The sequence below is a fragment of the Nycticebus coucang genome, chromosome 12, assembly GCF_027406575.1.
Source record: "Nycticebus coucang isolate mNycCou1 chromosome 12, mNycCou1.pri, whole genome shotgun sequence".
Classification (NCBI taxonomy): domain Eukaryota; kingdom Metazoa; phylum Chordata; class Mammalia; order Primates; family Lorisidae; genus Nycticebus; species Nycticebus coucang.
In genome coordinates this window covers 50,041,016-50,068,275 of record NC_069791.1, presented here as the reverse complement: position 1 = coordinate 50,068,275, position 27,260 = coordinate 50,041,016, and the positions used below count along the sequence as shown (strand labels likewise).

Sequence of the window (27,260 nt, the reverse complement as noted above, 5' to 3'; positions counted from 1 at the left end):
TCTTTCCATTAACTTTTTTTTCACTAAGAATAGGAAATAGGCTTAGTGCCCGTAGCTCAAGCAGCTATGGTGTCACCCACATACACCAGAGCTGGCAGGTTGGAACCCAGCCTGGGCTTGCCAAACAATGACAACTACAACCAAAAAATAGCCAGGCATTGTGGTGGGCGCCGGTAGTCCTAGCTACTTGGGATGCTGAGGCAAGAGAATAGCTTAAGCCCAGGAGTTTGAGGTTGTTGTGAGCTGTAATGCATTGGGAGTTTGAGGTTGCTGTGAGCTGTAATGCCATGGGAGTTTGAGGTTGCTGTGAGCTGTAATGCCATGGCACTCTACTTAGGGCGGCAGCATGAGGCTCTGTCTCAAAAAAAAAAAAAAAAGAATAGGAAATAATTATAAAATGCATTTTAAAATCTGATTTGCTGAGATTATTCGGTTGAGAATCAGAGACGAACATCACATAAACTGTTTTTTTATATGAAGATTTTGTTTCCCTTATAGGTACTTGTGTAGGTAATTCTTTAGAAAGAGCAGGGAAGGTCAAAAAAGGAACGTGACCTTGTCTTTTACATTTCCCATGACCTGAGTGGAAATCATGTACCCTAACATAGCTCAGTTTACTCATTAATCATGTGTTGATGCATAGCTGGCCTTAAAAGACCTCATTTTAGGAATGTGTTAAAACCATCCTGGGGCGGCGCCTGGGGCTCAAAGGAATAGGGCACCGGCCCCATATATGGGAGGTGGCAGGTTCAAACCCAGCCCGGCCAAAAACTGCACACAAAAAAAGACCATCCTCCTGGAGACAATGTGTATTTTTACTCTTTACAGAGTTCCCATATGCACTTAGTAAGGCACAATCAAAACAATGACTGCTATTGTATTTTGAAAAGCATTCCCATGCTGAATTTTTCCCCAAATCACAAATTCATTCTAAAACCACACACACTTCACAGTATTTACATTTATTATTATTAAATCTTCAGTACCTGACAGGTATAAATATTCATCAAATGGAAGAGAATAGGAACTAAAACCAAACTATCACAGGTGCACATTGAGAAATTGACTTTTTTGGTCTTTAGTCTCTCTGAAGGGAGTATTGGGTACAGTAATTCTGATATGGAACTGAGTTGAAATAGTTCTTTCCTGGGAGAAAGTCTATGCAAAGGAGACAATTATTGTATTTTTTTTTTTTTTTTTTGAGACAGAGTCTTGTTTTGTTGCCCTGCATAGAGTGCAGTGATGTCATCATAGCTCACGGCAAGTTCAAACTCCTACGCCCAACTGATCCTCCAGCCTCCTAAGGAGCTGGGACTACAGGTGCACTGCCATGCCCAGCCAGGCTATATTTTCTATTTTTGGTAGAGGTAGGGGTCTTGCTCTTGCTCAAGCTGGTCTCAAACTTCTGAGCACAAGCAATCCTCCTGCCTTAGCCTCCCTTAGGAAGATAGGCGTGAGCCACTGCACTTGGCATTAATTATTGGAGTCTTAACAGACACAGGGAGGCATGTTTATAACATGATAACATTCTTATAACAAGAGATGTCCAAGTTGGGAAGCAGGCCATGGACATAGCAGATGGAGTTTTTAGTGAAAGATTGGGAAGGGAAAAGTGCGAGCTGAAATCAAAAGAACTCCCTGTGTATTTGGTGACACAAGCAGGGGAATGACTGCTAATTTTTCACAGACTTTTTGAATGTTGGGATAAATGATGTTACTTCTATTTATTTCCCCTACTTCAAAATGTACCTCATTTCTCCAAGTGTAAGGAAGATGAAGAAACAGGGAGTTGACATTAGATACTGAGAAGAAAGAAAACTAGAAAGTTACCTCTAAGTCAAAAAGATAGCTTACAGCATAATAGATTTCTGGAATGGGCTGGTGGTATATAAATATGACTTCTTGTGACTGGTAACCCAAACTCAGAAGTGCTGGTGATCCTGAACAGGACACATGGGAGCCCTTCTTCTATTGTAGAGACACTGCCTTCCCTGGTGATTGTCCATTTCCCCAGGTCTCAGGAAGCCCCTGCATTGGCCTTGCAAGACTTGACTCCTGTTGGAAGTTCAGCTGGAGAGTGGATCAACTCCATGTGATGGCTCAGGGGAGCTAAAGGACCCTCTCTGGCTTCACAAGTGCTGCCCTCCTCTCACACGCACACCTTCTCAACTCTCTGCAGTCCTTTGAGAAAGCCTTCCCATTGAGGATGGTCACACAGTCCCTGCTTCTTGGGATGGTGACATCTATTACAATATTAAACCTTAAAAAAGAGAGAAAAGTTAATTTAATCAAAATGTATTTTTTAAGTGAAATATTAAGTACCCAGGAAGTACAGTGAAGTATTACGAGGGTGATATTTTTCCCATTTTTTTTATTTGTATATATTCATGGTGAACAAATGCAATTTTGCTTCACTGATACATTGCATTGTGAAGCAACATACATTGTACCCACCAGGGTATCACATCCCTAGGGTAATACAGTTATGGAACAGATGCCCAGAAACATCCCTAGGGTAATACATTTATGGAACAGATGCCCGGAATGAATTTACTGGGAACATGGGGTCACCAGGCTTTCTTTTCTTTTTTTTTTTTTTTTTTGTCTATTCATACATTTTATTACTAGTGATATATTTACATGCTTCAGTTTGCCATTGGAAAGCAGTAATAGAGCTACAAGCCAGGGTTTCTTTCCATCGTTTTAACTTTTTACAGAAATGTTGTAAATGCAGCACCTTTTAATGGAAAAACTGTCGGCTAGCTAGTTTCTATGCCTGTACTGTGTGTTTGTACAAATCCATCTTGTTACTGGCTTGTTACTATAGGTCTGGGAATGGGCTTAAACTTCCTCATTCTAATGTCCCACTCCCACCACATTTCTTCAGCCTGACTAGAATAGGCAGTTTTCACTATCTTTAAATCTCAGGGGAACAAGTACAAGTACAAGAAGCTATTTGGTTTGTTCTAAAAAAATATGGAACGCTTCACGAATTTGCGTGTCATCCTTGCGCAGGGGCCATGCTAATCTTCTCTGTATCGTTCCAATTTTAGTATATGTGCTGCCGAAGCGAGCACCACCAGGCTTTCTTTTCAACCCCTAAAGTTCCATATTCATTCTTAGAAATAGAAGGTCACTCAAAACAAACAAACAAACAAAAAAAAAACACTTCAAATTAAAACAAGATACATATTCTAATCCAAATTTGCATGATTTTCTTTTTCTTTTTTTGAGATAGAGTGAGATAGAATGAGATAGAGTTCCCCTCGACAGAGTGCTGTGGCATCACAGCTCACAGCAACTTCAAACTCTTGGGGCTCAAGTGATTCTCTTGCCTCAGTATCCCAAGTAGCTGAGACTACAGGCATCAACCACAATGCCTAGTTATTTTTAGAGATGGGGTCTTGCTCTGGCTCAGGCTGGTTTCAAACTCACGAGCTCAGACAATCCACCCGCCTTGGCCTTCCAGAGTGCTAGGATTATAGGCATGAGCCACCATGCCAAGCCCTACATGATTTTTCTACCATTTAACAGGTTGTCTACTTTCTAGTTTACTTAGCTATGAAGTACAAATAATTATATTGAATATGTCTTGTCTCTTGGGAAAATAAATTTTATAGACATATATAGAAGAAAAGTGTTCAAACATGGCTTTATAAATGTAATATGTATTATACTTTAATATAGAAATTACATCTTTTTTCAAAGAACACACTTGCCCATGCCTATATAAATTCCTACACCATAAATAAAACTAGTGTTTTATAATATTACTATTTATATTGTCAGTAAATCTATTCTCAAAGACCTATATTTTTAAGAAAGCCATGAAATCTAAGGTCTTATCCTATCTTTTGGTATTGACAGGTTGTGTGACCCTAGGCAATCACCATTATAACCCAAGTTCCTGGGCTTCAGTTTACTCATCCATTAAAATTCTCTCCTCCGCCTCCACCCCTCCATTCACAATGAATCTCAGACATATACTTCTTCTTCTTTTTTTTTTTTTTTTTGTAGTTTTTGGCTGGGGCTGGGTTTGAACCCACCACCTCTGGCATATGGAGCCAGTGCCCTACTCCTTTGAGCCACAGGCGCTGCCCAAGACACATACTTCTAAAAGCAGCAAGAGAACAGTCCTTGATATTTTACTAATGCTATGTAACTGTCTCCCTCACTGGTTCATAAGCAGTGGAGTAGTGAATATTATGGTTCAAACATCTTTGGGCATCCTCCTGTAAACACAATATCCAGTACAAAACAGATGTTTGATTAATGCTTACTGAACCAAATTGTTGAACCCTATAACTCAAACAAAATCTCCTTAATAAATGCCTTTCCCACAAAATGTTGTAAAGGCTTACAGTTCAAGGGAGTAGGGGGATCCATCCATCCACCGCCAGGCCTTGTCACTGTTGTTGCGGGAGAGCCCTATCCAATAAGAGTAGAAAAACTCAGAGTAGCTCTGAGGCATGGCAAACTCCTGTGAAAGGCACACAAGAAGACCTTGAGCTTTAGAGGTTTATACTCTGTACTACTGTGCTACTGCTGACTGTACTCTGTACTACTAATAGCTTTACCACAGAAATTATCTACATTTATTATAATTATCCATTTTTTGGTCTTTCCTTTTGTCATACCATGACCAAGGACACATGGATGCTTGGTTTTGCTGTTATACCTTTAACCTCTCTGATAATAAATGGTACACATTGATTCAATAAGAAATTATTAGATGCCTAGCTAAAACTGTTACCAAGCAATAGTCATAGCATAGGTAGGTGAAAAGACCTATAGTAGAAAATACTATTTCAAATTACAGGGGATCTCTTCAATTTAAGAAAACAAGTCTTATGAATATTATCTAAATATATGTGAAGTTTGTGAGAAAAAATAACCATTATAGCTTTCAAAACAAAACTTCCTACTCTTGCACAGAGCATAGTTCAATTATATGCCTAAGTCCTCAGTGTGTGCTAGAGGCTGAGGAAACAAAGAGAGAGTAAGAAAACTTCTGAAGGTTTATGCCAGGGCCAAGACACACTGTCTTTGGTCAAGGAAATCATTTCCTTTTATGCCTAAATTGAGCTATCAATAAAGGGTAAAAAAAAATATTTCAGTAGATGAGAGCGACTGCCGTGTCTCATAGACTGCAGATGTCAGGAAGCTGGTAGAAATTAAGATGTGACCGGAATAATGTCAAGAATTTATATAGTGGCTCAGTGCCTGTGGCTCAAGCGGCTAAGGCGCCAGCCACATAAACCTGAGCTGGTGGGTTTGAATCTAGCCTGGGCCTGCCAAACAACAATGACAGTGCAACCAAAAAATAGCCGAGCGTTGTGGCGGGTGCCTGTAGTCCCAGCTACTTGGGAGGCGGAGGCAGGAGAATCACTTGAACCCTGCAGTTGGAGATTGCTGTGAGCTGTGATGCCACAGCACTCTACCCAGGGTGACAGCTTGAGGCTCTGTCTCAAAAAAAAAAAAAAAAGAATTTATATAGTGAGATGGGCATTTAATTCAATTAAGTAACCCTTTGTTGATAACCTATTCTGCACCAAGACCTGTGATGAATTCTAGAAAAACAATAAGTAAGTAATAATCACATTGTTTGAGGAATTCAAACAAAGGCAGTAATAAATATGAGAGAAAGGGAAATAATCACACCATTTTAAACAGTATACTACTTTAATAGTATATACTTAATATTTCAATGTGTAATTTTATTTTCATATTTGCCTTGACCAGTTTATCTTAGGCTATAACTCTGGAAGGCAAAATACATATTTCCTAATGATTTAATTAAATATTGTTCAATTTAGTGCTTTGCCATTTTCATACTGTAAATATAGGCAGTGCTATTTCATCATTCTGACATATTTGTTCCTTTCCCACCCAAACCCAAAGAGGTAAGAAATGAAGTCATTTTCCATTTGCTGTCTACCCAAGGGAGAAGTTTGAAAAGATACTTCTTATGTTTCTAAGGGGTTGGTATTTGTAGACAACATAATTCCTTTTATGTGGTATGTATTATAATACTTCAGGAGATCAAAACAATAGGAAGAAGACTGGTCTTCACTGCATTAAGCAAGAAAATCTGAGCACCAGTATCTTGATCTTTAGAATCTCGTCTAGCTCCCCGAAGGCCAATTTCTGAGAATCCTTCAAACCTTGAAATACCTCAGAATCTTACCAGCATTTCTTGTGTGCTTATTTTCAACATGGTGGAGTTTTCAGCAATGCAGAAATGTTCACAGCCCTGCCAACTTCTGCTCTCTTTATAGAACTGGTAGCATTTATCTCCATGCCATTTCCATTTGTCTGGGCAAGGGCTGCACCTGTGTCCTTGGAAGGAAACCAATTTTAATAAGTTACTTTCTGTCAGGGTCTGCTGTGTTTCCTTTCTTGAAATTATATAGTATTTGATGTTCCAAAAAAAATTGATTCTAATGTTTTCTTAAATACCTACAACAATTTTTACATATGACAAATGATTCTCTGTGCACTTCATGTATGTTATATATTTATATAGGAATTATTGGAAAATGAAATTTTCGAAGAATGTGTAAGAGGAAGCAAAGGACAATTACACTAAAAGCTGACAGACTAACATCTGGAAGCCTTATGTGAAATAGAGATAGTATGCAACAGAAAAGATACAGGTAGAGGCTCAGCGCCTGTGGCTCAAGCGGCTAAGGCGCCAGCCACATACACCTGAGCCCAGGCCCGTCAAACAACAGCACCTGTGGCTCAAGCGGCTAAGGCGCCAGCCACATACCCGAGCCCAGGCCCATCAAACAACAATGACGGCTACAACCAAAATAATAGCTAGGCATTGTGGTGGGCGCCTGTAGTCCCAGCTACTTGGGAGGCAGAGGCAGGAGAATCGCTTGAGCCCAGGAGTTTGAGGTTGCTGTGAGCTATGATGTGACAGCACTCTACCCAGGGCGACAGCTTGAAGCTGTCTCAAAAAAAAAAAAAAAAAAAAAGATGATACAGGTAGAGAAACCTCTTTATCTTCGTACTTTGCCTAACTGAATATTTGAAATGATATCACTTAAACAATTCATTTCTCTATGGACACACACACATATACAGTAAAATCTCCATAGTTGACCACCTCCCTACATGGACCACCTTCCTAAGTTGACCTAATTTATAAGACCGGATATGCACCACACGTACATATCAGTACATCAGGCCCAGTTCCCCGTGTTGACCACCTTGATATATCAACCAGTTTGTTACAGTCCCTTGGGTGCTCAACTTACAAGGGTTTACTACATGCAAAACACATTTAAGGAGAAAATCTGAAAATGTAATGCTCTCAAATGTTTTGTCTATGGCATCTACAACTAGGGAAATTATACACACCAATGATTTCCCAAGCTGAACTTGTATACTTCTTCTATGAACTCTTTTTACCTACAAATTATTATTTATGCATATGGTAGTGTAATAAATGTTTAGTTGTTCAGGATCAATAAAGCAATAATGTGCACATTACCAACCAAAATACCCTCAAAAGGGCATTCAATTTCACAAATACATAAACACATGTGTTATTCCCCCAAAAAAGTTTTACAATCTTTCTTTTTCTCATAGTCCTGTTTCTCCCTTATTTTTGGTGTGCTTTGGACACAAGGAGTGCTAGTTTATATCTATCTATCTGGCTCAGACTTTATTTCTTAGATATCTAATTCTCAAAATAGCATTCTTGGTTCCGAACTTTCCCCTCATAACCACAGAATTCTTCCTCATTTCACTTGATTGCATCTTCATGCTTCTAGCTGCTTTGCCCCAAAATTCTAGAAATATTTCTGAATCTTTCATTCCTCTCACGCCCCATTTTATTTCACCTTGCATTCATTTTACCCATAAAATATCCTAGTTTGACCATTACCTCTTCCCTAGATTTCTGTAACAGAGAGTTACAGAAAGATAACACAAGATAATCCAGAATAAACAGATTTCTGTTTATTTCCTGATTTTTCTGTCACTATCCTTTACTCCTCCCAGTCTAATTTCAACATAATTGTGGTATAACCTTTAAAAACTCACACCAGATCAAAAAAAAAAAAAAAATGTCTGTATGTCATGGGACACTGTCAACAAAATGAAAAAAAGACAATTTACAGAATGAAATAAAACATTAAAAAAAAACTCACACCAGATCATGTATTCCCTCTGCTCAGGATTCTGTAATGAATCCTCATTCGTTCAAAATAGAAGCGAAATCCCTTTCAACGGCCCCTAATGCTATACATTGTCTCTACCCAATCTTAAGAATTGTTTTCACGGGCGGCGCCTGTGGCTCAGCGGGTAGGGCGCCGGTCCCATATGCCGGAGGTGGCGGGTTCAAACCCAGCCCCGGCCAAAAAAAATCACACACAAAAAAAAAAAAAGAATTGTTTTCTACTCCCTCCCTCTGTTGCAGGCACACACACTGACTTCCTTGAACATGCAGATACATTCACATACGAAGGCTCTTGCGTTTCCTGTTCTTCCTATCTGGTTTATTCTTCCTGAACATATTTATATGAATTCCCTCAACTCTTCAAGTCTTTGCTACCATGTAATCACCTTAAGGATTTATTTAAAACAGCAACACATCACTTTTGAATTCCTAGTCCTCCTTACCATGTTGACCTTTATTTCTCAAAAGATTGATTAACCTCTCATGTACTACCTGTATGTACAGGATGACAATGTTGGCCAATCATTCTTACTTGCCTAGGACTTAGAGTTTCACAAAAATGTAGGATTTCTAATACCAAAATTGAGAAAGTTTTGGGCAAACTGGACCATCCGGGATCACCTTGTGTTTTTAAATATACAGGTGGCCATAAAGTTCATGTACGATTTAAAATAACTTCATGGCCATCCTGTATTTATTGCTCTCACCCCACTGGAGTGAGTGGTTTGTGACGGGAGGAATCCCATGTGTTTTCTAGGGTATGCATCAAACTGCACTCAACAAATACTATAAACATTTTAGTAATGATACTAGCAAAATGGATGAATAAATACTAGCTAAGTAGATGGACAGATAACGAGGAAAAGGAAAAGTAGCAGAATAAAACAGAATTAACATCTAACTAAAAATATATGAGAATCCCTATGAGAATAAAGAACACCATTGATACATTTGCATGTAGATTTTATATTTAAACTAAATATGGTTGATTGGCATACTTCTCTGTTTTTATACAGCTAGATGAAAATTCCAGAGACCTTTGGTTTTGGAGACACCTGGATTATCTTTTGAAGATATAGCACCCCAAAACACCACAGGCGCACCAGGTTGTGAGAAAAATAAGAAAAGGTAGGAAATAATGACCAGGAGAATCACTAGTCAGGTGGTAAAGAAATCACTTAGAGAAGTGGAAATGTGCCTAATGATGTCTTTACTTGGTGACTACACAATCAGGGTGTCTGCTTAGGGTAAGAAGTGGAGTGTGAATCAGTGTAACCTGGCTTATTGTACCCTCAACGAATCCCCAACAATAAAAAAAAAAAATAAAGAAAAAGAAGTGGTGTGCGTTGGAAGACTTGAGGACTTTGTCCTGCTTCAGAGTTCCCCAGAACATAAATGAAAAGTGGAGACTTGAAAATATACTTTATTTCTTATGCATGTGTGATAAAGAGAGCAGAAGAGAGGGTTGACTTGAGTAAAGTGGACCATCATGAACCCCCCAAAAAGATAAGATTAGAGTAAGAAAGACGGACATGGACACACATACACACACTGCAAACTAAAGGGATGTTTCTATCTTCTCTACAGCATTTCCATCCAAGTGCAGTTCACCCACTGCTGGCAATGTTGTCATCTGTGGTCCTTTTTAAAATGCTTATTTTTGGTACCCAGTCAAATCATATTGAATTAAAATAACTAGGATTTGATTCAGGTTGCCTGTTAACTTCTTAATAGGAATGGATTTATAAATACATGCTAAGGTAAAGTGACACATAACCCTGTATTTTATTTCCTTGTATTATGTTGGTTATTCCAAGTTAATCATTTTAATTATTTTAAGGGTCTGCATTTGAAGAATCCTGTCTTACATTTAAAGCAGACAAATATAAATGGCATGATATTAATAACTGGTCATGACTTTGTAGCCTAAACTCTTTATTCAGTTTACCAGACCACAAGTTAAACAATACATGGATCCCAGTTTCACTAATAGGAAATAGAGCTCTCTATTGCCAGATATCCTGGGGCCAGAGTAACTAGGATACACTTACCTCCAGTTTTGTTATAAAGCTCACGACACAGTTTTTCAGCCACACGCTGCAAAGTTTCTGCAAGCTTCCTGTTCTGGGCTTGGAGTGATTGCAGTTGTCGGGAGAGGTTCCCCAATCTTTCTTCCTTCTGAGAGATAGTATCTTGCTGAGTATTGGAGAGCTGATAGAACTGAAAAACTGACCGAAGTGACGAGATCAGACTAGACAGATTATTTCTACATTTCTATGTTTTCCCCAAATGGAGAAAAAAATGGTATATTGCTTAAAATGCCAGGCTCTGACATTTTATAGTGCCTGATTTCATTCAGTACATATGTAATAAATTATATGGAGTTCAGTAAGTATATAATAAATTACATCACTCCAAATTATTAATAACTTCTTTAAGTCTGTATAAATATGTAAAGTGATAATACCAGTTCCTACCTTCAGGAATAAATTCCCAAATTATATTTATTGCTTAATAAATTTCTTGTGTACACTCTCAAATTATTACTTATCCTAAAACCACAAATTCATTTATCTACTGATTATTATATTGAGTATTGACAATGTACCATATATTGTTACATATTCGGTTATTGAAATAACCTTATCATCATTGCTATATTTGCTTATAAATTTCCAATTAAGATCAATGACAAGTAAATTTCTGAACACTTGACTAGAAAATTTCAATATTTTGGTTTGAATTTTAGGTTTCTAAAATTAAGTAGAGAAATCCATCATGAAGAGTTGCTTTATATTCCCAAGAAGAATGGTTGCAGAACAATAGTTATAGCATAACAAAGTAAACATTTTGAGAACAGAAGGAAATAATAAGAAATTGATTTTAAAATTTAACATTACAAATAAAAGTTCTAATATTTCTTTTAAAAACTCAATTTTTGACATTAAAACCTGCTCATCTATGTGAATTTTTGCCTGGAACTGTCTTCTTCAAGTGTTTGGGAAGCACTGTTATAAGATCTGATGAGGCAAATTCATCTACTTCCTACTTTAATCTTTGAACTTGTCTTTCCTGGCTTGAAATTTAAAGATTTGTATACAACGTATTCTTTCCTGTTTGATTGTCACAGGATTTTGCAAAATGACTCTATAACACCCTTTTCCCAAAAGGCCACTTTACATTTCTGTGAAATAGGAGAGGGCTGAAGCATGTATTTATTTTTAAATGATTATTTTAAATACTGACACATCAAGAGACAAAAATTGGTATAATCTCAAACAGAATGTTTAATTCTAGTTGGCAAGTGATTGTATGTTAATGCTACTTCCACTATTCATCATTTAAATAGCTGCCATTAAAAAGAAAAAAAAGATACAATGAATTATCTGCAGGCTCCAGAAGTAAAAAAGAAAAAAAAATTCCTAATAAGTGTTTCTCATCCTAGACAGACCTTGGAACCGGGATCTGCCCCCAAGTCAAAATGTAGACTTACACACAAACCCCAAGACTGCCAGGCCTATTAGTAGCACCAAGCACAAAGTCAGCAGAGTCAGGCCTACTGGACGCCAGGCTGGAGACGGAGTCCCGTGCTCTGCAGGGAACAGAAAAGAAAGCTGAGTTTGGCTTTTCCTTCCTCCTGGCTCTAAGTCAGCAGAAAGCAAGTGAGAGGAGTTAATTCTGGACAGAACAAATTATGCAGGACAATGGTAACCAGTGCTAGATAACTTACCCTCTGTCTTCAGAAACATCATCATAAGGCTCAATGCTGAGCCTCACTTATCATAGCTGGAGTCTTTCATAAGCGCCACCCATTTCTAACCCCCCTACTTGGTCCTACGTTGCACTGAATCACATTATGCATTCCCATCATCTTTGTATGGCTGTATGTATAACCTGTTTGTCAAAATTCTAATCATGATTCACTTGAGTTTAGGTGGTGGGGGGCATCTGCCACCTGTCATGTGATGCTATACCACAATCAGATTGTAAAGTAAACTACATTATACTGGGTTAATAAAAAAATCCATTTAATGAGATTTCATGGTTTATAGGGCATGATTCAGCAGCCCTCTTTAAAGGAATGTGGTGAAAAAGGTCAGAGTTTAAGTCTTCAAAAGACCGTCCTGAAATTGTCTGAAACAGAGCCTGAGAGTATCATATCATCAGAGGAAAAAAAGAAATTAATTTGTTGTTATTCTTACAAAGTACACCCCCAAGTTCCATATACACATCTTTAAAAAGCAACTTGCCTATCATTCATGGGGCATACCCATTTTACTGTTTCTCTTTGGGGCTTCTTGATGGAAAGCCTCTCTTTTGTAAGAATGTCATTTCTTCATGTAGTCATTGAGTTATTATTTCTCAGAAATGCATTATAAAGAAACGCAATCAATTTCTCAAATATAGATCTAAATTATCTCAATTTTTATGCCAGTTAAATAATTTTAAAAACTGTACCAAAATCCTTTCCTTGTACCCCATTTCCACAAGTTTGACTTGTAGTTGCAGAGGCTGCGCTGTAAGTCATGAGTGGACCCATCACCGGCATAGTCACTTATCTGGGTCTAAACAACCTGAGATATCTGATAGGGAAGACCTTCACTCAGGTACAAACACCATTGATAAAAATGAAACAAAGGGAGAATGAACCCCTCAAAGAAACCTTGGTATTTCGGTGACCTGTGAGTTCCACTTCATTGAGAATTCATGTCAGGTTCTAAAACAGAAAAATTAAAGGGACACAAATTCTTTTCCTCCTAGCAAGGTCCTATACATAATGTATGTACTTTCTAGGCACAGATATCTATACTAAATATTATTTCCAAATGAGGAAGAATAAGTGGTAAATACAGCATAGAAACAGAAAATATAGTCCAGGTGTGGTAGCTCATACCTTTAATCCTAGCACTCAGGAAGGCCAAGACCTTGCTTGACATCAGGAGTTCAAGACCATTTTGAGCAAGAGTATGACTCTATCTCTACCAGAAACAGAAAAATCAGCTGGACATTGTGGCAGGTGCCTGTAGTCCCAGCTATCTGGGAAGCTGAGGTATGAGCATCACTTGGGCCCAAGAGTTTGAGGTGGCTGTGAGGTACAATGATGCCATGACATTCTATTCAGTGCTACAGAGTGAGACTCCTGTCTCAAAAAAATAAAAATAGGTTCAGCACCCGTAGCTCAGTGATTAGGGTGCCACCCACATACACCAGAGCTGGAGGGTTTGAGCCTGGCCCAGGCCTGCTAAACAATGACAACTGCAACCAAAAACTAGCCAGGCGTTGTGGGCATGTGTAGTCCCAGCCACTTGGGAGGCTGAGGCAAGAGAATCGCTTAAGCCCAAGAGTTTGAGGTTGCTGTGAGCTGTGACACTACAGCACTCTATGGAGGGCGGCATAGTAAGACTCTGTCTTAAACAAAAATAAAAATAAAAAATATAATTACTAACTTCTGGAACTTACATCATAGTAAAGAAAATGATCACAGAATAGACATACACGGTGGAACCGCTTTAAGTTGACCACTCCAGAGACTGTAATAAACTGGTCAACATACAGAGGTAGTCAACATCAGGAACTAGGCTTACTGTACTGATAATATACATGTGGCTCATGTTTGGTCTATGAAAATTAGGTCAACTTAAGGAGGTAGTCAATGTAGGGAAGTGCTCAACTATGAAGGCTGTATACTGTATTTTTATTTATTTATTTTTTTGAGACAGAGTCTCACTATGTTGCCCTAGGTAGAGTGCTGTGGTGTCATAGCTCACAGCAACCTCCAAGTCTTGGGCGTAAGCAGTTCTCTTGCCTCAGCCTCCCAAGTAGCTGGGAATACGGGCGCCCGCCACAACGCCCAGCTACTTTTTGGTTGGAGTTGTCAATGTTGATTTGCAGGCGTTGGCTGGATTCAAACCTGCCCAATCCCGTGTATGTGGCTGGAGTCCTACCCACTGAGTTACAGGTGCCAAGCCTCTGCGCTGTATTTTAAAATGTGAATTTGTTCTCTCTTAATAATCCCCTTCATAAACAGCTTGCATTACATTTAGAATGCACTGTATTTTAAAATGTGAATTTGTTCTCTCTTAATAATCATCCCCTTCATAAATAGCTTGCATTACATTTAGAATAAAATCCAAATAACTTATCACTGATTGTTCTTTTAAAAAAATGAAAATTTTATTATAGTACTTCCCAACTTAATAACCTTCCAATAGCTTTATTTCACTTAAAATTAAATCCTACAACAGTCTTTCCAAGGATACCCTCCCTCGCTCTTTCCTCCCTTTCTAAACTTCTTTCCTCACTCAAATGTGCTGTTCACAGTGGTCCTCTGCTTCATCATGGCCCCATGATGCTTGTTCCCGTCTTAATTCCTTGGCATCAGCCCTATCTCTGCCTCTGCATTAATTTCAGTTTAAATGGCACATCCTTGGAAGAGATCCACGAGTCCACTTCTACCAAATCACTGATGCGTATGGTTTTACAAAATAAGGTTATTAAGCAGTATTTTATGACCTTTGTTTTTGTCTGTCTCCTCCCTTTAAAATGTATCATATGTTCCATTAAAACAACGATCTTGTCTATCTTGTCCATGAATACATTTTCATTACTGAAAATAGTTTAGTGTCTTGCACATGAGGGCTGAATAAGTATTTGAATGCTTAAATAAATGAAAAATGAAATTATAAAAATTAGTATAACGTAAATTATGTAAGATTTCAAGAAACATAGGCATTCTTTAAAGTTAAGTTTTTCAGGTTGATTTTTAAAAATCTATGAACTTTTTGGCAACACTTCTGTTGGCAGAGGACAGACTCAGCTAAGTATATCTCCGAGCCAGGCTGGTTTTTATACACTGACTTGTGTGAGATTCTGCATCATGAACAGAAATGAGGGAGATTTGCTTCCTCTGTATTTATGTAATTGGCCTGTGAGGTTAGTCTTAGTTGTCCTGGAAAAGGATACTTTTCTCATGGTACTAACCATAAGAGTATTTCAGATTAGCAGTATATAAAAGAATAAGATCAGAGACAGAATATAGCTTAGGTTAAACATCCTATGTATTTTTAAACTTCTATATAATCCAAGAAAATTAATAATATGAATGTTTCTAGATTTCAGAGATATTAATGCAAGTGCACCTGTGGACCCACCATCAGGGTGACTTTATTTTTTCACATATCTCTTATGATCACTAAATATATTACATACCTTATTTCTTTTGGCTTGTTTCTGTTTTATTCCAGCAGAAAGTAAGTTCGTTCTCAAAAAAGACTGTTATCTTTTTAGCCACTATTGTAGCCTAGCACTGAGAATAGCAGTTGAATAAACTCAATTAAAACTGAATGAATGAATATATCAATTACGCGTAAGAATCTGTGTTATATGCCTACCTACTGCTACTCAAACCAATTTATATTAATGCACACCTCCAAAGGCAAATTTTAAAAATCCTATTCCTTTTTATGATAAATATTTCCCTAGCAAAATTAGAAATAAGGTAAAAGAGAAGAAAAACTATGGAAATTAATCAAACTATTTATCCCTTTAAAAATCTGCTTTCCACTGCATAATATTGGGGACATAGGAAATATTGAATTTCAGTCCAGAATACCAAAAAAGAGTAAACTCATACCCTTACTGTGAAGTGAGGGCTTGAACTTCAGAACATTTTTCAGTAATAATTATATTCACCAAAAGAACAAATATACAATATCCTTCCTAAGATTATTTCTAGGACAGAAAAAAAGAAGTACTGTGTTTTCTGCTAAGGAATCAAAAATTATTTCCCAAGGAATTATCTTTCCCTGATCAATTTTCACATCTGGAAATTTTTCTTTTCTCTCTCCCCCCTTACCCAATATCCATAATCCCTCTGTTTTATCTGAAGACACAGAGAAACACTATCCTTAGGAGTTCATTTCCCAAGAAACCAAGCAAGCTTCTATGATGAAAAGACAATGAAGTTAAATTTTCACTTCTTTTCCTTTGATGCTAATTTTCTTTCTGGTTGTTTTTCTTCTGACTGCGAATGTTTGTGAGTTTTATTCCAAGTGCTCCTAATCATACTGAAACCTCTCTCTAGAGACTACCCCCACCCAAATATGAGACAGATTTTCATAAAAATAAGCTGCCTGGGAGGTGCTTGAGTTTGGCTTGGCTTTATTGTGGTTTTATTTTTTGGAAGAGAACCCCTGTGTTGTCTCCTGAGGCATGTTTAGAAAGAGGTGTGGACAGCCTAAGGAATGATATAAACATCTCTAGGAATAATAAGATACATAAAGAAAAAAACACCCTTTTCCTGTATCCTCTTACTATAACCATACTATAAAAGGCTAGAGTACCAGGGTCAAGTTTTGAATACAAATTCCTTGGTAGTTATATGAAACTTTGTGGATGAAGAGTTGTCATACGCAAGGACTTAGAGGAAAAACTTTGTATTCCACCAGGGCCTACAACAAATTTAGCAGATATACTGTTACCAAACAGTCCACTAGGATGCTTCTGAAATACAAAGAATCTTAAAAACTGGAATAGCTACGGAGTTTAAATAACTTGCACATTGCAAACTAGTGGCAGAGATAGTATTAAATTGTTATACTTTATACCTTGCCTACTTCCCTATGAATCAGGAGTCACAGAGAAATAAAGGCAAAACTGGTGGTGATGTATACACTTCAGAAAATACTTCTCTGGTTCTTAGACCATGGTACTTTTAACAATTTTTAAATAATGAGATATTGGTAACTTCTAGCAATATAAACCTATATATTTTTGAAATTATTTTTAAATTTAAAAATGTCTTTTCAGCAATTTCTCTGTTACCTTAATCTTTAAATATGGTACACCGCAAATCTCTTTATGTGAATCTGAGTTTAGCAGATTGAGTCTGCTTCTTTTGTTTATGAAAATGCAGGTTTCCTTTCTCTTATGAATCTATTTCAAATATTGCTACTTTCATTCTCTCTAAAAATAAGAGCATTCCTTCCTATTATTTGAGTAGAGTATACATCTACGAACATATAAGCTATTTCTAAAATATCATTGTTTCCAAGTCATAGTAACTAGAGTAAAATTTAGGTGAGTCAATTTAATTTTATTTTCCAATTAATGGATTTTATTTGCTGAAATATAGTTCAAAATAATATTATTAATGACAATTGCTAAAATTCCTTGAGTTACTTGGATGAACCCTTTTTCCTAATATTCTTATCTATCCTCATAAACACCCTATAAGGTAAATATTATTATCCCATTTTACAGGTGGGGAACTCAGGCCTAGAAAGATTAAATACCCTGCTCAGGAACATACAGCTACTGATAATAATAGTTGCTGAGTTACTGAATATATACAATTTTAGTCCACTGCAAGTTCTCAAAAATTATTAAACTGGGCAACTATTTTTAACCTTTACTTAGATAAGAAACTTGAATTACTATGGAGTTACTTAAATAGGGTTGCACAGCCCGTAAGTAATTGAGCTGTACATTTTTAGTCATTTTCTATACTTCCAATAAATCTAACAGTAATGTTTGCCCTTATATGCCAGTCCCATCTGACCTTAATGTTTGGCACTTGCAACATTTCACTTCTCTGCAATTAAATATTTTAGTAACAGCTACATGAAATCATATATTCTCTACCAGCAAGATGAACTTTCTAGAATATAAATTTAATCATGCCTCCTCTCTTCCATAGGGAGATAAGTTTCCCAAGACCTATTCCTTTTTAGTCAAAATTTCTCATCATGCTATATCAGGTTCCTTATGATAGGACTGCAGCCTATTTTTAAACCCCAACTTCCCAGGTCCTCCTCCCTTTGAGGATATACCATTCCTTAGCCAAGTGGCCCTCCAGTTCCTGAAATTATCTTATCCTGATATAAATCTAATCCAAAATAAGCATCTCATCTTTACCCTCAGGACTCCTGTCTTTCTTTTACTCCTTAAACACTATATCTCTGACACATGCATTTCACAAAAGTAATTGCAGTCAGTAACTCCCCCATTCCTACGTTGCTTCTGTGATCTCCAATAGAGATTCGATGGTTCAGAGCGGTTAATTTTATCATTAACAGTTCATTCAGATTTTCCTTCCACTTCTCTAAGCACCCCCTAATCAGGGTTTTCTATTGCCAACCAAAATTCTTAGTATTTAGTAAATGTATTTTAAAGGTTTGTTGAATCAATTATAAGGGATTTATACTGGGGATAAAGGGTTTATGTCGTAAATGAAGAAATGAAACAAGCTGGGGAAAATTCAGTAGTCTTGTAATTAATGTTAATGGGGGAAAGAGAAACTTAAATTTATGATTAAATATGTTTTTTAAATTATTTAACCAAAGTAGTTTTTCATATTCTTTTAACAGGTTAACATTTAGTCTCCAGCAGGAATCTTAGCAGGAATCAAAGTATAAATAAAATTTAAAAAATTATTTTAGATCTCATTAGATGTGTTTCGCCTACCATGTACAATATTCGTAGTGCTAACTTTTCTGAGGATTAGGATATAAAAAACACTTTTGAGCTTTCAGAAATCATTATTATACAAGGTAATGTAATGATTACAGACTTTTTATGTTAAACTACTTCTTCTGTCATTGATTCTTTGGTATTTTTAAGCTTTGCTCTGTGTAAGCATGCTGCTGGTATGTTAGACCCATTTGTTTATGTTTAAGATATGTAATTATCATCCAAGTGATGTTCGTCAATTTAAATGAGATTAGAACATGTTGCAATATGCTCACTGCAAGAGAAATTTTTAAAAATTCCAGTCTACTCAACAAATCATGTAAAAGAAAAGGTCCTGGGTGGCGCCTGTGGCTCAGTCGGTAAGGCGCCAGCCCCATATGCCGAGGGTGGTGGGTTCAAACCCGGTCCCGGCTGAACTGCAACCAAAAAATAGCTGGGCGTTGTGGCGGGCGCCTGTAGTCCCAGCTACTCGGGAGGCCGAGGCAAGAGAATCTTGCCGCTTAAGCCCAGAAGTTGGAGGTTGCTGTGAGCTGTGTGATGCCATGGCACTCTACCGAGGGCCATAAAGTGAGACTTGGTCTCTACAAAAAAAAAAAAAAAAGAAAAGAAAAGAAAAGGTCCTTTTTAAACAAGTAGATTTTTTTTCTGTCCTCTTAAATGTATATGAAATTTTTCACAGATATTTTAAATAATTACCTAAGTACAGGGCAGTGCCTGTGGCTCAGTGTGTAGGGCGCCAGCCCCATATACCGCGGGTGGCAGGTTCGAACAGGGCCCCGGCCAAACTACAACGAAAACAGTAGCCGGGCGTTGAGGCAGGCGCCTGTAGTCTCAGCTACTTGGGAGGCTGAGGCAAAAGAATCGCCTAAGCCCAGGATTTGGAGGTTGCTGTGAGCTGTGACGCTACAGCACTCTACAATGGGCAATAAAGTGAGACTCTGACTAAAAAAAAAAAAAAAAAATTATCTAATACATTCTTAATCCCATATCTTAATTACACTTTTATGAAATTACTGTATTGAGACTTCTTGATTTGTGGCTCTCTTAAAAAATCACCTCTGTACTTCATGTATAAGGACAAGAAAAAAAATGATGCAATTATAGAAAAGTGTAAAGAATTATCAAAGGAAAGGACTAGCATTAATTAAATGGAATCACTTGGTAAAAGATTAGAAGGATTGGGTGGCGCCTGTGGCTCAAGGAGTAGGGTGCCAGTCCCGTATGCCGGAGGTGGTGGGTTCAAACCCAGCCCCGGCCAAAAACCACAAAAAAAAAAAAAAAAAAAATTCCTAACTTTAAAAAAAAAAAAAAGATTAGAAGGATAAATGAGCCTCCTTTCTTTCGAAAAATTACACTTTTTCCCTCTAGGGAAATACATAAAATACTGGCATGTCTACAGGCAATTTTCTTTTGACTGTTCATTTGACTTTCCATTTCCAGAAATGCAGTTTCTCACCATGAGCTGAGCTTTCTGATCAGCATAGTTTTTCATAAGAGATAACTTCAAAAGCTCAAGAAACATGTACTTATAACTTGCTAAAAACTTCTTTGTCACTTGAAAGTCACACCCATGTATAAGCCAAATTTCCACTCCACAATAAACATTTCTATTACGTTTTTGCAACACACAATGATAAAAGATGTACTCTTCTGACAGCCGCTTTGTTTTCGTATACTATCTAAACACAACGGCCACAATTCCCTATAAAGAACAGCACAAAACCACCTGTATTCAGATTCGTCCTTGTAAAAAGTGAATCCTTCTAGTTATTAGAAAATTACATAGCGAACAGTAAGTTTTCTCAAATCATAAAAAATACAGCACTATAAAATTTTACTTAACCTGACTCTGATAACCGAACATAAATTTGTTCCAGAGTAGAAGCAAAAACTATTAAAATTGCATCGAATGACATACTCGTCCAAATACCTTAAGTGGGCAAACAGACTAGTGCGGTCTCAGACTTTGGGAGTAAGATGACATCTGTGTCCCTACTTGGGGGGCTGCTTTGTAACACTGAGATAAGCGGCTTTCCCTTAGTGCGTAGATAACTCTTGGAAGGTGGAAGTTTGCCCACCATACACACCAAGCGGCACCTTGCCACCTGGCGGCTGCGCTGGGGCTCCATAGGACATTTTCTCAGCAGCTACAGGACCGCGCTACAGCTAACGCCGCAACTGGCCAGAACCCATTGGCCCCTTCTCCCCAGATATGGTCCCTCGAATGCAAACCGCCTGTTAGCCTTAGGTGTGGTAGGCAACCAACAGTTACTAATGGCAGTAAGGATATTATTCTCAACATGTCACACGGAGTTTGGAGGATGGGTCGAAAGCACAATTTCTGCTTACTACAGTTTATCGCAGGGTTTTGCCCCGCTACGCCCCCGCGGCCGGCGTCAAACAAGAGCTGGGCGCGCACAACCGAGCATGCGCCGCAGCCGGGGCGTCCGCTTTACGGCCCTGGGAGACCCGTCGCAAAGCCGTCCTCCCGCGCTCCGCCCCGCCGGCGTGGAGAATCCCGAGCCGGTTAGTGGGCGTTCAGTTCCTACCCTTCTTTTCGGTCTGCGATTGAGGCCGCATCTCTTACATCTTACAAAATAATTTTTAAAATGTCTCGCTTAATGCTGAAATGCTTCAGGAATAACCTTTTATATCTTAAAGAAGAGAGAGAGGAAAAAATAGTTCACTGCTTTAAACCATCAGTTACTTTTCAAACCACTGCAAATAGTTGATTTTCCTCCTTATTGCAAAATTGTTTTCAGTCTTAAACTCGGCTGTATTTACTGTTTGTTGTTTTTAAAAGTTCCTCGTCATTACTGTTGACTTTTCTGTTACTCTTGAATTTGTTGTGTCTTGACGTCCTCAGGCCTCCCTGGCTCCCGTTCACCGACCGCCCTCTGCCCATTCTCAGCAGCTCCTGTTGGAATCTTCTGCTCTTCTTGCTGCGCACTTGTTGGTATTCCCTAAGATTCTCTCCTTGTCACTTTTCTGTTCTTTTGTCTTTTCATTTTACATTCCCTCCCTCAGTAATCTCACTGTCATTTTAGTTACTATTTTGCTTAATTATTTAAGTGCTTTAGTTTAATTCCTCTGGGAATAATTCATCTATGTGTATGTATGTATAAATTCTTACCGCCAACCCACATCCTGCATATGCAAGTATCTTAGGACAACTCCAAATGCATTCCTCCTCCTACAGGCCTCTCAAACTCAAACTGAATTCGTCATCTTTCCGACTGCTCCTATAATTTCTGTCTTTGTTAAGGGCAGCATCACTGACATTATGTCAGACAGAACCTAGTCCATCTACCATCCATCTCCCTGTCCTGTCTTATGTGTAACCAATCGCCAATTCTTTAAACTATTTCCTCACCGTTTTTCATGTCTGACTCCTCTTTCTTGTTACCATAACACCTCTGTTCAGGTTTTTCTGATCTTGGGCTTGGACTAGGGAAAAACTGGGAATCAGTGCATCCAGTTTCATACACCTTCAATCCATTCTTTTCATTGCAACCCAGATGGTCTTCCAAAAATACAAAATTGACTCTTTCCTCATGTTTAAATCCTTCGTTGACTTCATTTTAACTCTTGAGTGTAATTAAAATATTTCAGTATAGCATAAAACGTCCACCTTAACTGGCCTGTCTTGTCCTCTGCCAATCTTCCCTCTTCAGCTCCATACCTCAGCCACATAGATTACTTAAAGTTCCCCCCCAAACACAAAGTTACTTAAAACCTCGTGGTTTTCTTCTTATGTGTCCCTCTGTGTTGCCAGAACTTTGAACATCTCACTCTTTTTTTTTTACATATACATATGTTTATTGGGTTTCTACTTTTTGCTTTCACAAAATTAAAAAGGCTTAAAATTTAATAACAATAACAATGTTTAAGATAAGGACTAGAAACAAAAACCTTGTAAAGAATGAAGATAAATACATTCAGAAAAGAAATCAGATGATTGCTGCATTGAAATATTACATCGTCACTCTTGATTCCATAACCTGTAGAACATTTTAAAATCAACCCAACTCAATGACACATCTGGACACATTTTTTTTTTTTAAACTGTTCTTTTCCTTTGTTCTTTTTCAAATAAGATTTTCTTCCTTTCTCCTACTAAATGTTTCCTGAGCTCTTCTACTCCACGAGGTAGAAATAACCAAGCCCTCAGTTACGTCTGCACATGCTCTGCCATAGCACCTTAGTCTAGCTTAGTTGAAAATTGTATTAGAATTTAAGTTTCCTTGTAAACAGGGATCATCTTGTATTTGACGTTGTACCCTCAGTGCTGAGATAACATGACCCGGAACATAAGTTTATCTCTCATTTTTACTTTCTGTCCTCTCAATTACTTTTCTTTTTTTTTTTTTTTTTTTGAGAGAGTCTCACTGTGTTGCCCATGTTGAGTGCCATGGCGTCACATCTCACAGCAATCTCCAACTCTTGAGTTTAAGAGATTCTCTTGCCTCAGCTTCCCAAGTAGCTGGGACTACAGGCACCCACCACAATGCCTGGCTATTTTTGTTGCAGTTGTCATCGTCATTTAGCAGGCCCAGGCCAGGTTCGAACCTGCGACCCTTGGTGTTTGTGGCTGGTAATGTAACCACTGTGCTATAGGCACCGAGCCTATTTGGCATTTTTTAACACAAACATGATTGTTACATTGCTATTATAAAAATCTGGAAATAAAATGAATATGTTAATTATAAAGAAAAAGTAAACATTGACCACTCGTAATTATGCCACAGCATTATGTTGAACTGAATCCCAAAATGGCCAAAAATCTTTAGAGTGATTTCTCCCCTGTCATTTTTACAGCAAAAGTATATCAGATATATTTACCTAAGAAATAATTAGACTGCTCTAGTGCCATTCCTCTAAATAATTCGGACTATCACAAAAAGATGAAAACAAGTTATCATGCATGTAGGGTAAGGCAATGCTTTCCAGACACTTCTTTGTAACCTCCACTCCTACTGTTTCAATTTACATTTCTCACAAAGAGGCTTCCAGATGTTGCAGTTAGTGTTTTATCTTTCTCTGCTTCCCTCTCCACCCTACAGGCTCAGCAGAACTTCTTTGTACACGCTGTTCCTGATTGTGCTGATCACTAATCCTTGAGAGAGTTCCTGGCTCCAGTCAAAGGTGAAAAATGAAGTTATGCACAAGCCACTCAAAACCACAGCCCTAACAACTGACTCTGCCTAAGGCTTGCTGGAGGAAAACACTTTGTATCCTATTACACATATCCTGTGGCTACAAAAACTGGACATTCCTACTGTTGCCACTTAGCTTCATGTCAAAGAGACTGGAAACCCCTTAACAGTTTACCAGATGGTTTAGTTTAAAAAATAAAATAAAAGCTGCATTAGTAGGTCTCAGGTAGAGGATCATTCAGTGAATGGAAAAGTTTAGGAGGGGAAAGGAAGAAAATCTGAAAGTTATTTGAAAAAGAAAAAATAGGAAGAGAAGAGAACAGTTGTGTTTTGGTTTTTTCCATGAAAGATGTGTCCAGATTTACAGAGGTAAAGAAAACTTGGATCTGGTCAGAAGGGAAAGGAGATATGAAGATACAGGCCCTGACTGTGTCTCTTTAATGTAGACTGACACAAAACTGCTGAACAGAACACTTTAGAAATTCTCAGAGAATGTGATACCGGAATTCACATTTTGGTATGTCGTGATATACCAAGCGCTTGCATAGTTTTTCACAGTTAGAACTCATAGCTACCTTATAAGGGAGGTTTTGTTACTTCTATTTGATATTTGTTCAAGTTAATAGGAATAAATGTGCATAAAGTATATAGAACAATTCCAGGTACATAATAAGCACTATGTACATGTTTGCTATTATTAACGTTTTATAAAGAATGTGAGGCCCCAGAATGCTTAAGTAACTTGTCTAAGACCACACACAGATGGCAAGTGGTATACCTGGTGTTAGCCCTAGAATCGAGTCCTATATGTGTTATGATGTGAGGTCATTTCAGCTAGAACTCAGGTCACATTTCTGCTTTACATTGGCTGAGTGGCCTATGTAATTAGATCTGTCTCTACATGTGTGAATTATGGAACTGAAGAGAACTGAAAAAACTTAATATGTCATAGGGTGAATAATTGAAAATAAAATAAGATGATGGCTAAATGAAACTAAAATTAAATATTTGTATAAAGCATTTCAATCTTCTCAATAATATTCTGAGATCAATAGAGTGAGAAGGAATGGGGATTAGGTGTAATTGAATCTGAGGCCACTATTTAGATCAGTGGTTCTCAACCTGTGGGTCGCAACCCACAGGAACTGTATTAGAGGACTGGGGCATTTAGGAAGGTTGAGAACCACTGATTTAGATGATCAAATCACAGAATTTCAGCTCTAAAAGGACTTTAAAAAGCTTTTTCTTTAATCACTGTTCAGTTCATTTCACAGATGATAGCACTAAACACTTGATGCCGACTTGACTCCCCCCATGTCAAGATGCAAAATTATAACAAAATATGAGGGTTAATTTGTCTACTCAAATATCTTCCTCTCAACCCTGAGTTCAAAACTACTAAAAAGATAGCCTTTGTAAATAAATCTAAATGTTCAAATCAGATGACAGATGGTAAACAAACAATGCTTGATTTGGTCTTCGTGGGGAAGTGGAAAGGGGCAGGGATGTTGCTTTAATTGTACGTACAGTTTCACTTTTGTGATACTATACCTGCATGGAAAAAGCAACACACCTCCAACAGCAGACCACTGTGCTAGCAATAGACTCTCAAAAACACCAAACATCTGTGTATAGATTGAGTTTAAATTTCCAGATGTTCACAGATGTGACATTAAGTTGTGGAAAGTACCGAGTTACACATCACTGTAAATCATGAAAACATTCCTCTCTTTCCTCCATTTTATACATTCCTAGGAGAGGTAGCTCATCTTGTCCATTTCTCAAGGGTCCTGCTCTATTTGGATTCTAGGGGACAGAGTACCTGTGTGCCCAGGCTCTGACCGCCGGGTTGCAGCAGAGGCTCGAGAATGAAGGCTTATGGTGGTGTCCCCATCATCATCCAGCATGTCCCTCGTGCTGCTGAACTTGGCCTGCATCGGGTTCCTGCAGGGGTGAGGGCAAACGATGCCGTGGTCAGATTGCCCCAAGCTGCCCAGCTGCTGTGAGCTAGTGCAGGAAACAAGGCACTGAAAGGCATTCCAGATTTTCCTTCCCAGCAAGTAGCAGGGGAAATCTCTGACTCCAGTTCCTGCCTGGAGAGGCCCAGCCCCTCTCTCCTGTGAACTTGTACTCTGAATGTCAAACTGGTCAGGCTGAGGGGAAATAGCGCCTGTTTTCTGTAGGGGCGGTCTCTAAGCAGTTATCCAGAGTTGCCCTATTCAGATCTCTTTTGTTTATCTTATTTTCACTTCTCCAGTAACTGCAGTGTAAAGAAAGCAAATCCCTATGGTTCCTTCAGACTCTGCAGGTTGATGACCAGTCAGGGGGACATATATCTCCATTTCTTACCCAGAGTACACCAAATCACTTAGATTATGTTTAACCTCTCTGTGCCTTTGTGAAAAGAGAAGAGATTGTGGACACAGCGTCTTTCTTTCTTTTCTTTGTTTTTTTTATTATTATTATTAAATCATAGCTGTGTACATTAATGCAATCATGGGGCACCATACACTGGTTTTATGCACAGTTTGATGCATTTTCATCACACTGGTTGACAAAGCCTTCCTGGCATTTTCTTAGCTCTTGTGTTAAGACAATTATATTCTACATTTACTGAGTTTCACATGTATCCTTGTAAGACGCACCGCAGGTGCAATCCTACCAATCACCCTCCCTCCGCCCGTCCTCCCCCCTCCCTCCCCTCCCTCTCCCTAACCTAAGAATATGGGGAAGGGGCAGCATCTTTCTTTCTCAGAGGGCAGAGTGTAAAACATCATATATGTGGAATGTTAGCACAAGAATCCTCCTGAGAGCCTCTGATTGATCCCACTCTCATTTTACAGAAAAGGCAGATTGAAGCTTAGCGAGGTGAAGTGATTGGTCCAAAGCCACGTAACTGACTAGAGACAGAATGAGCTCTAAAAGTCCTCTCTTGTTGTCAATTTAATGATCTTTCTTTTTATAGAATCTGAACTTGATTCAACATTTTATAGCACATTTGGTACATCATGATCTTAAGAACTCACACATTGGGTGGTGCCGGTCCCATATGCCAGAGGTGGCAGGTTCTAAACCTAGCCCCGGCCAAAAACCAAAAAAAAAAAAAAAAAAAAGAACTTACACATTTTAGTGCAAGTCAGAACTTTTAAAACTATTTCTAACCACCATGTGGCTTTGTAAAGCTTAACAATCTGTGCCTCGTTTTCTAAACTCAGAAAGACAAGAGAATATTGCTTTAGGTAATGTCTAAAAATTATTCCAGAATAAGTACAATAAAATTATATTATTGTACTAAAATTTTTCTAGATATTGAGTGTTAGCTTGGCAAAGTCAAGCATGCAAACTATACAGGAGTGTGGGAAATTGTTGAGTTGGGGCAGCAAGACCCTATAATAGATCTGTTAGGAAGTATGTTCTATGGATTCATATGTGTTTCAAGTGGG

The 27,260-nt window shown here is 38.1% G+C and overlaps 1 protein-coding gene and 1 non-coding gene across 2 annotated transcripts; both read right to left on the bottom strand.

Moving 5' to 3' along the window:
• Positions 1-835: 835 nt before the first annotated feature.
• Positions 836-27,251, bottom strand: CLEC1A (C-type lectin domain family 1 member A). Its single transcript, XM_053557520.1, has 6 exons — positions 25,640-27,251; positions 11,685-11,783; positions 10,243-10,419; positions 6,188-6,339; positions 4,362-4,480; positions 836-2,260 (listed from the first exon to the last, which is right to left on the bottom strand). Exons 1-6 carry the CDS (start codon positions 25,752-25,754, stop codon positions 2,110-2,112), a joined length of 813 nt encoding a protein of 270 aa, XP_053413495.1. The 5' UTR covers positions 25,755-27,251; the 3' UTR covers positions 836-2,109.
• On the bottom strand, positions 2,971-3,077 carry LOC128562818 (U6 spliceosomal RNA). Its single transcript, XR_008373519.1, has one exon. It is a non-coding gene; the product is annotated as a U6 spliceosomal RNA (small nuclear RNA).
• Positions 27,252-27,260: the final 9 nt, after the last annotated feature.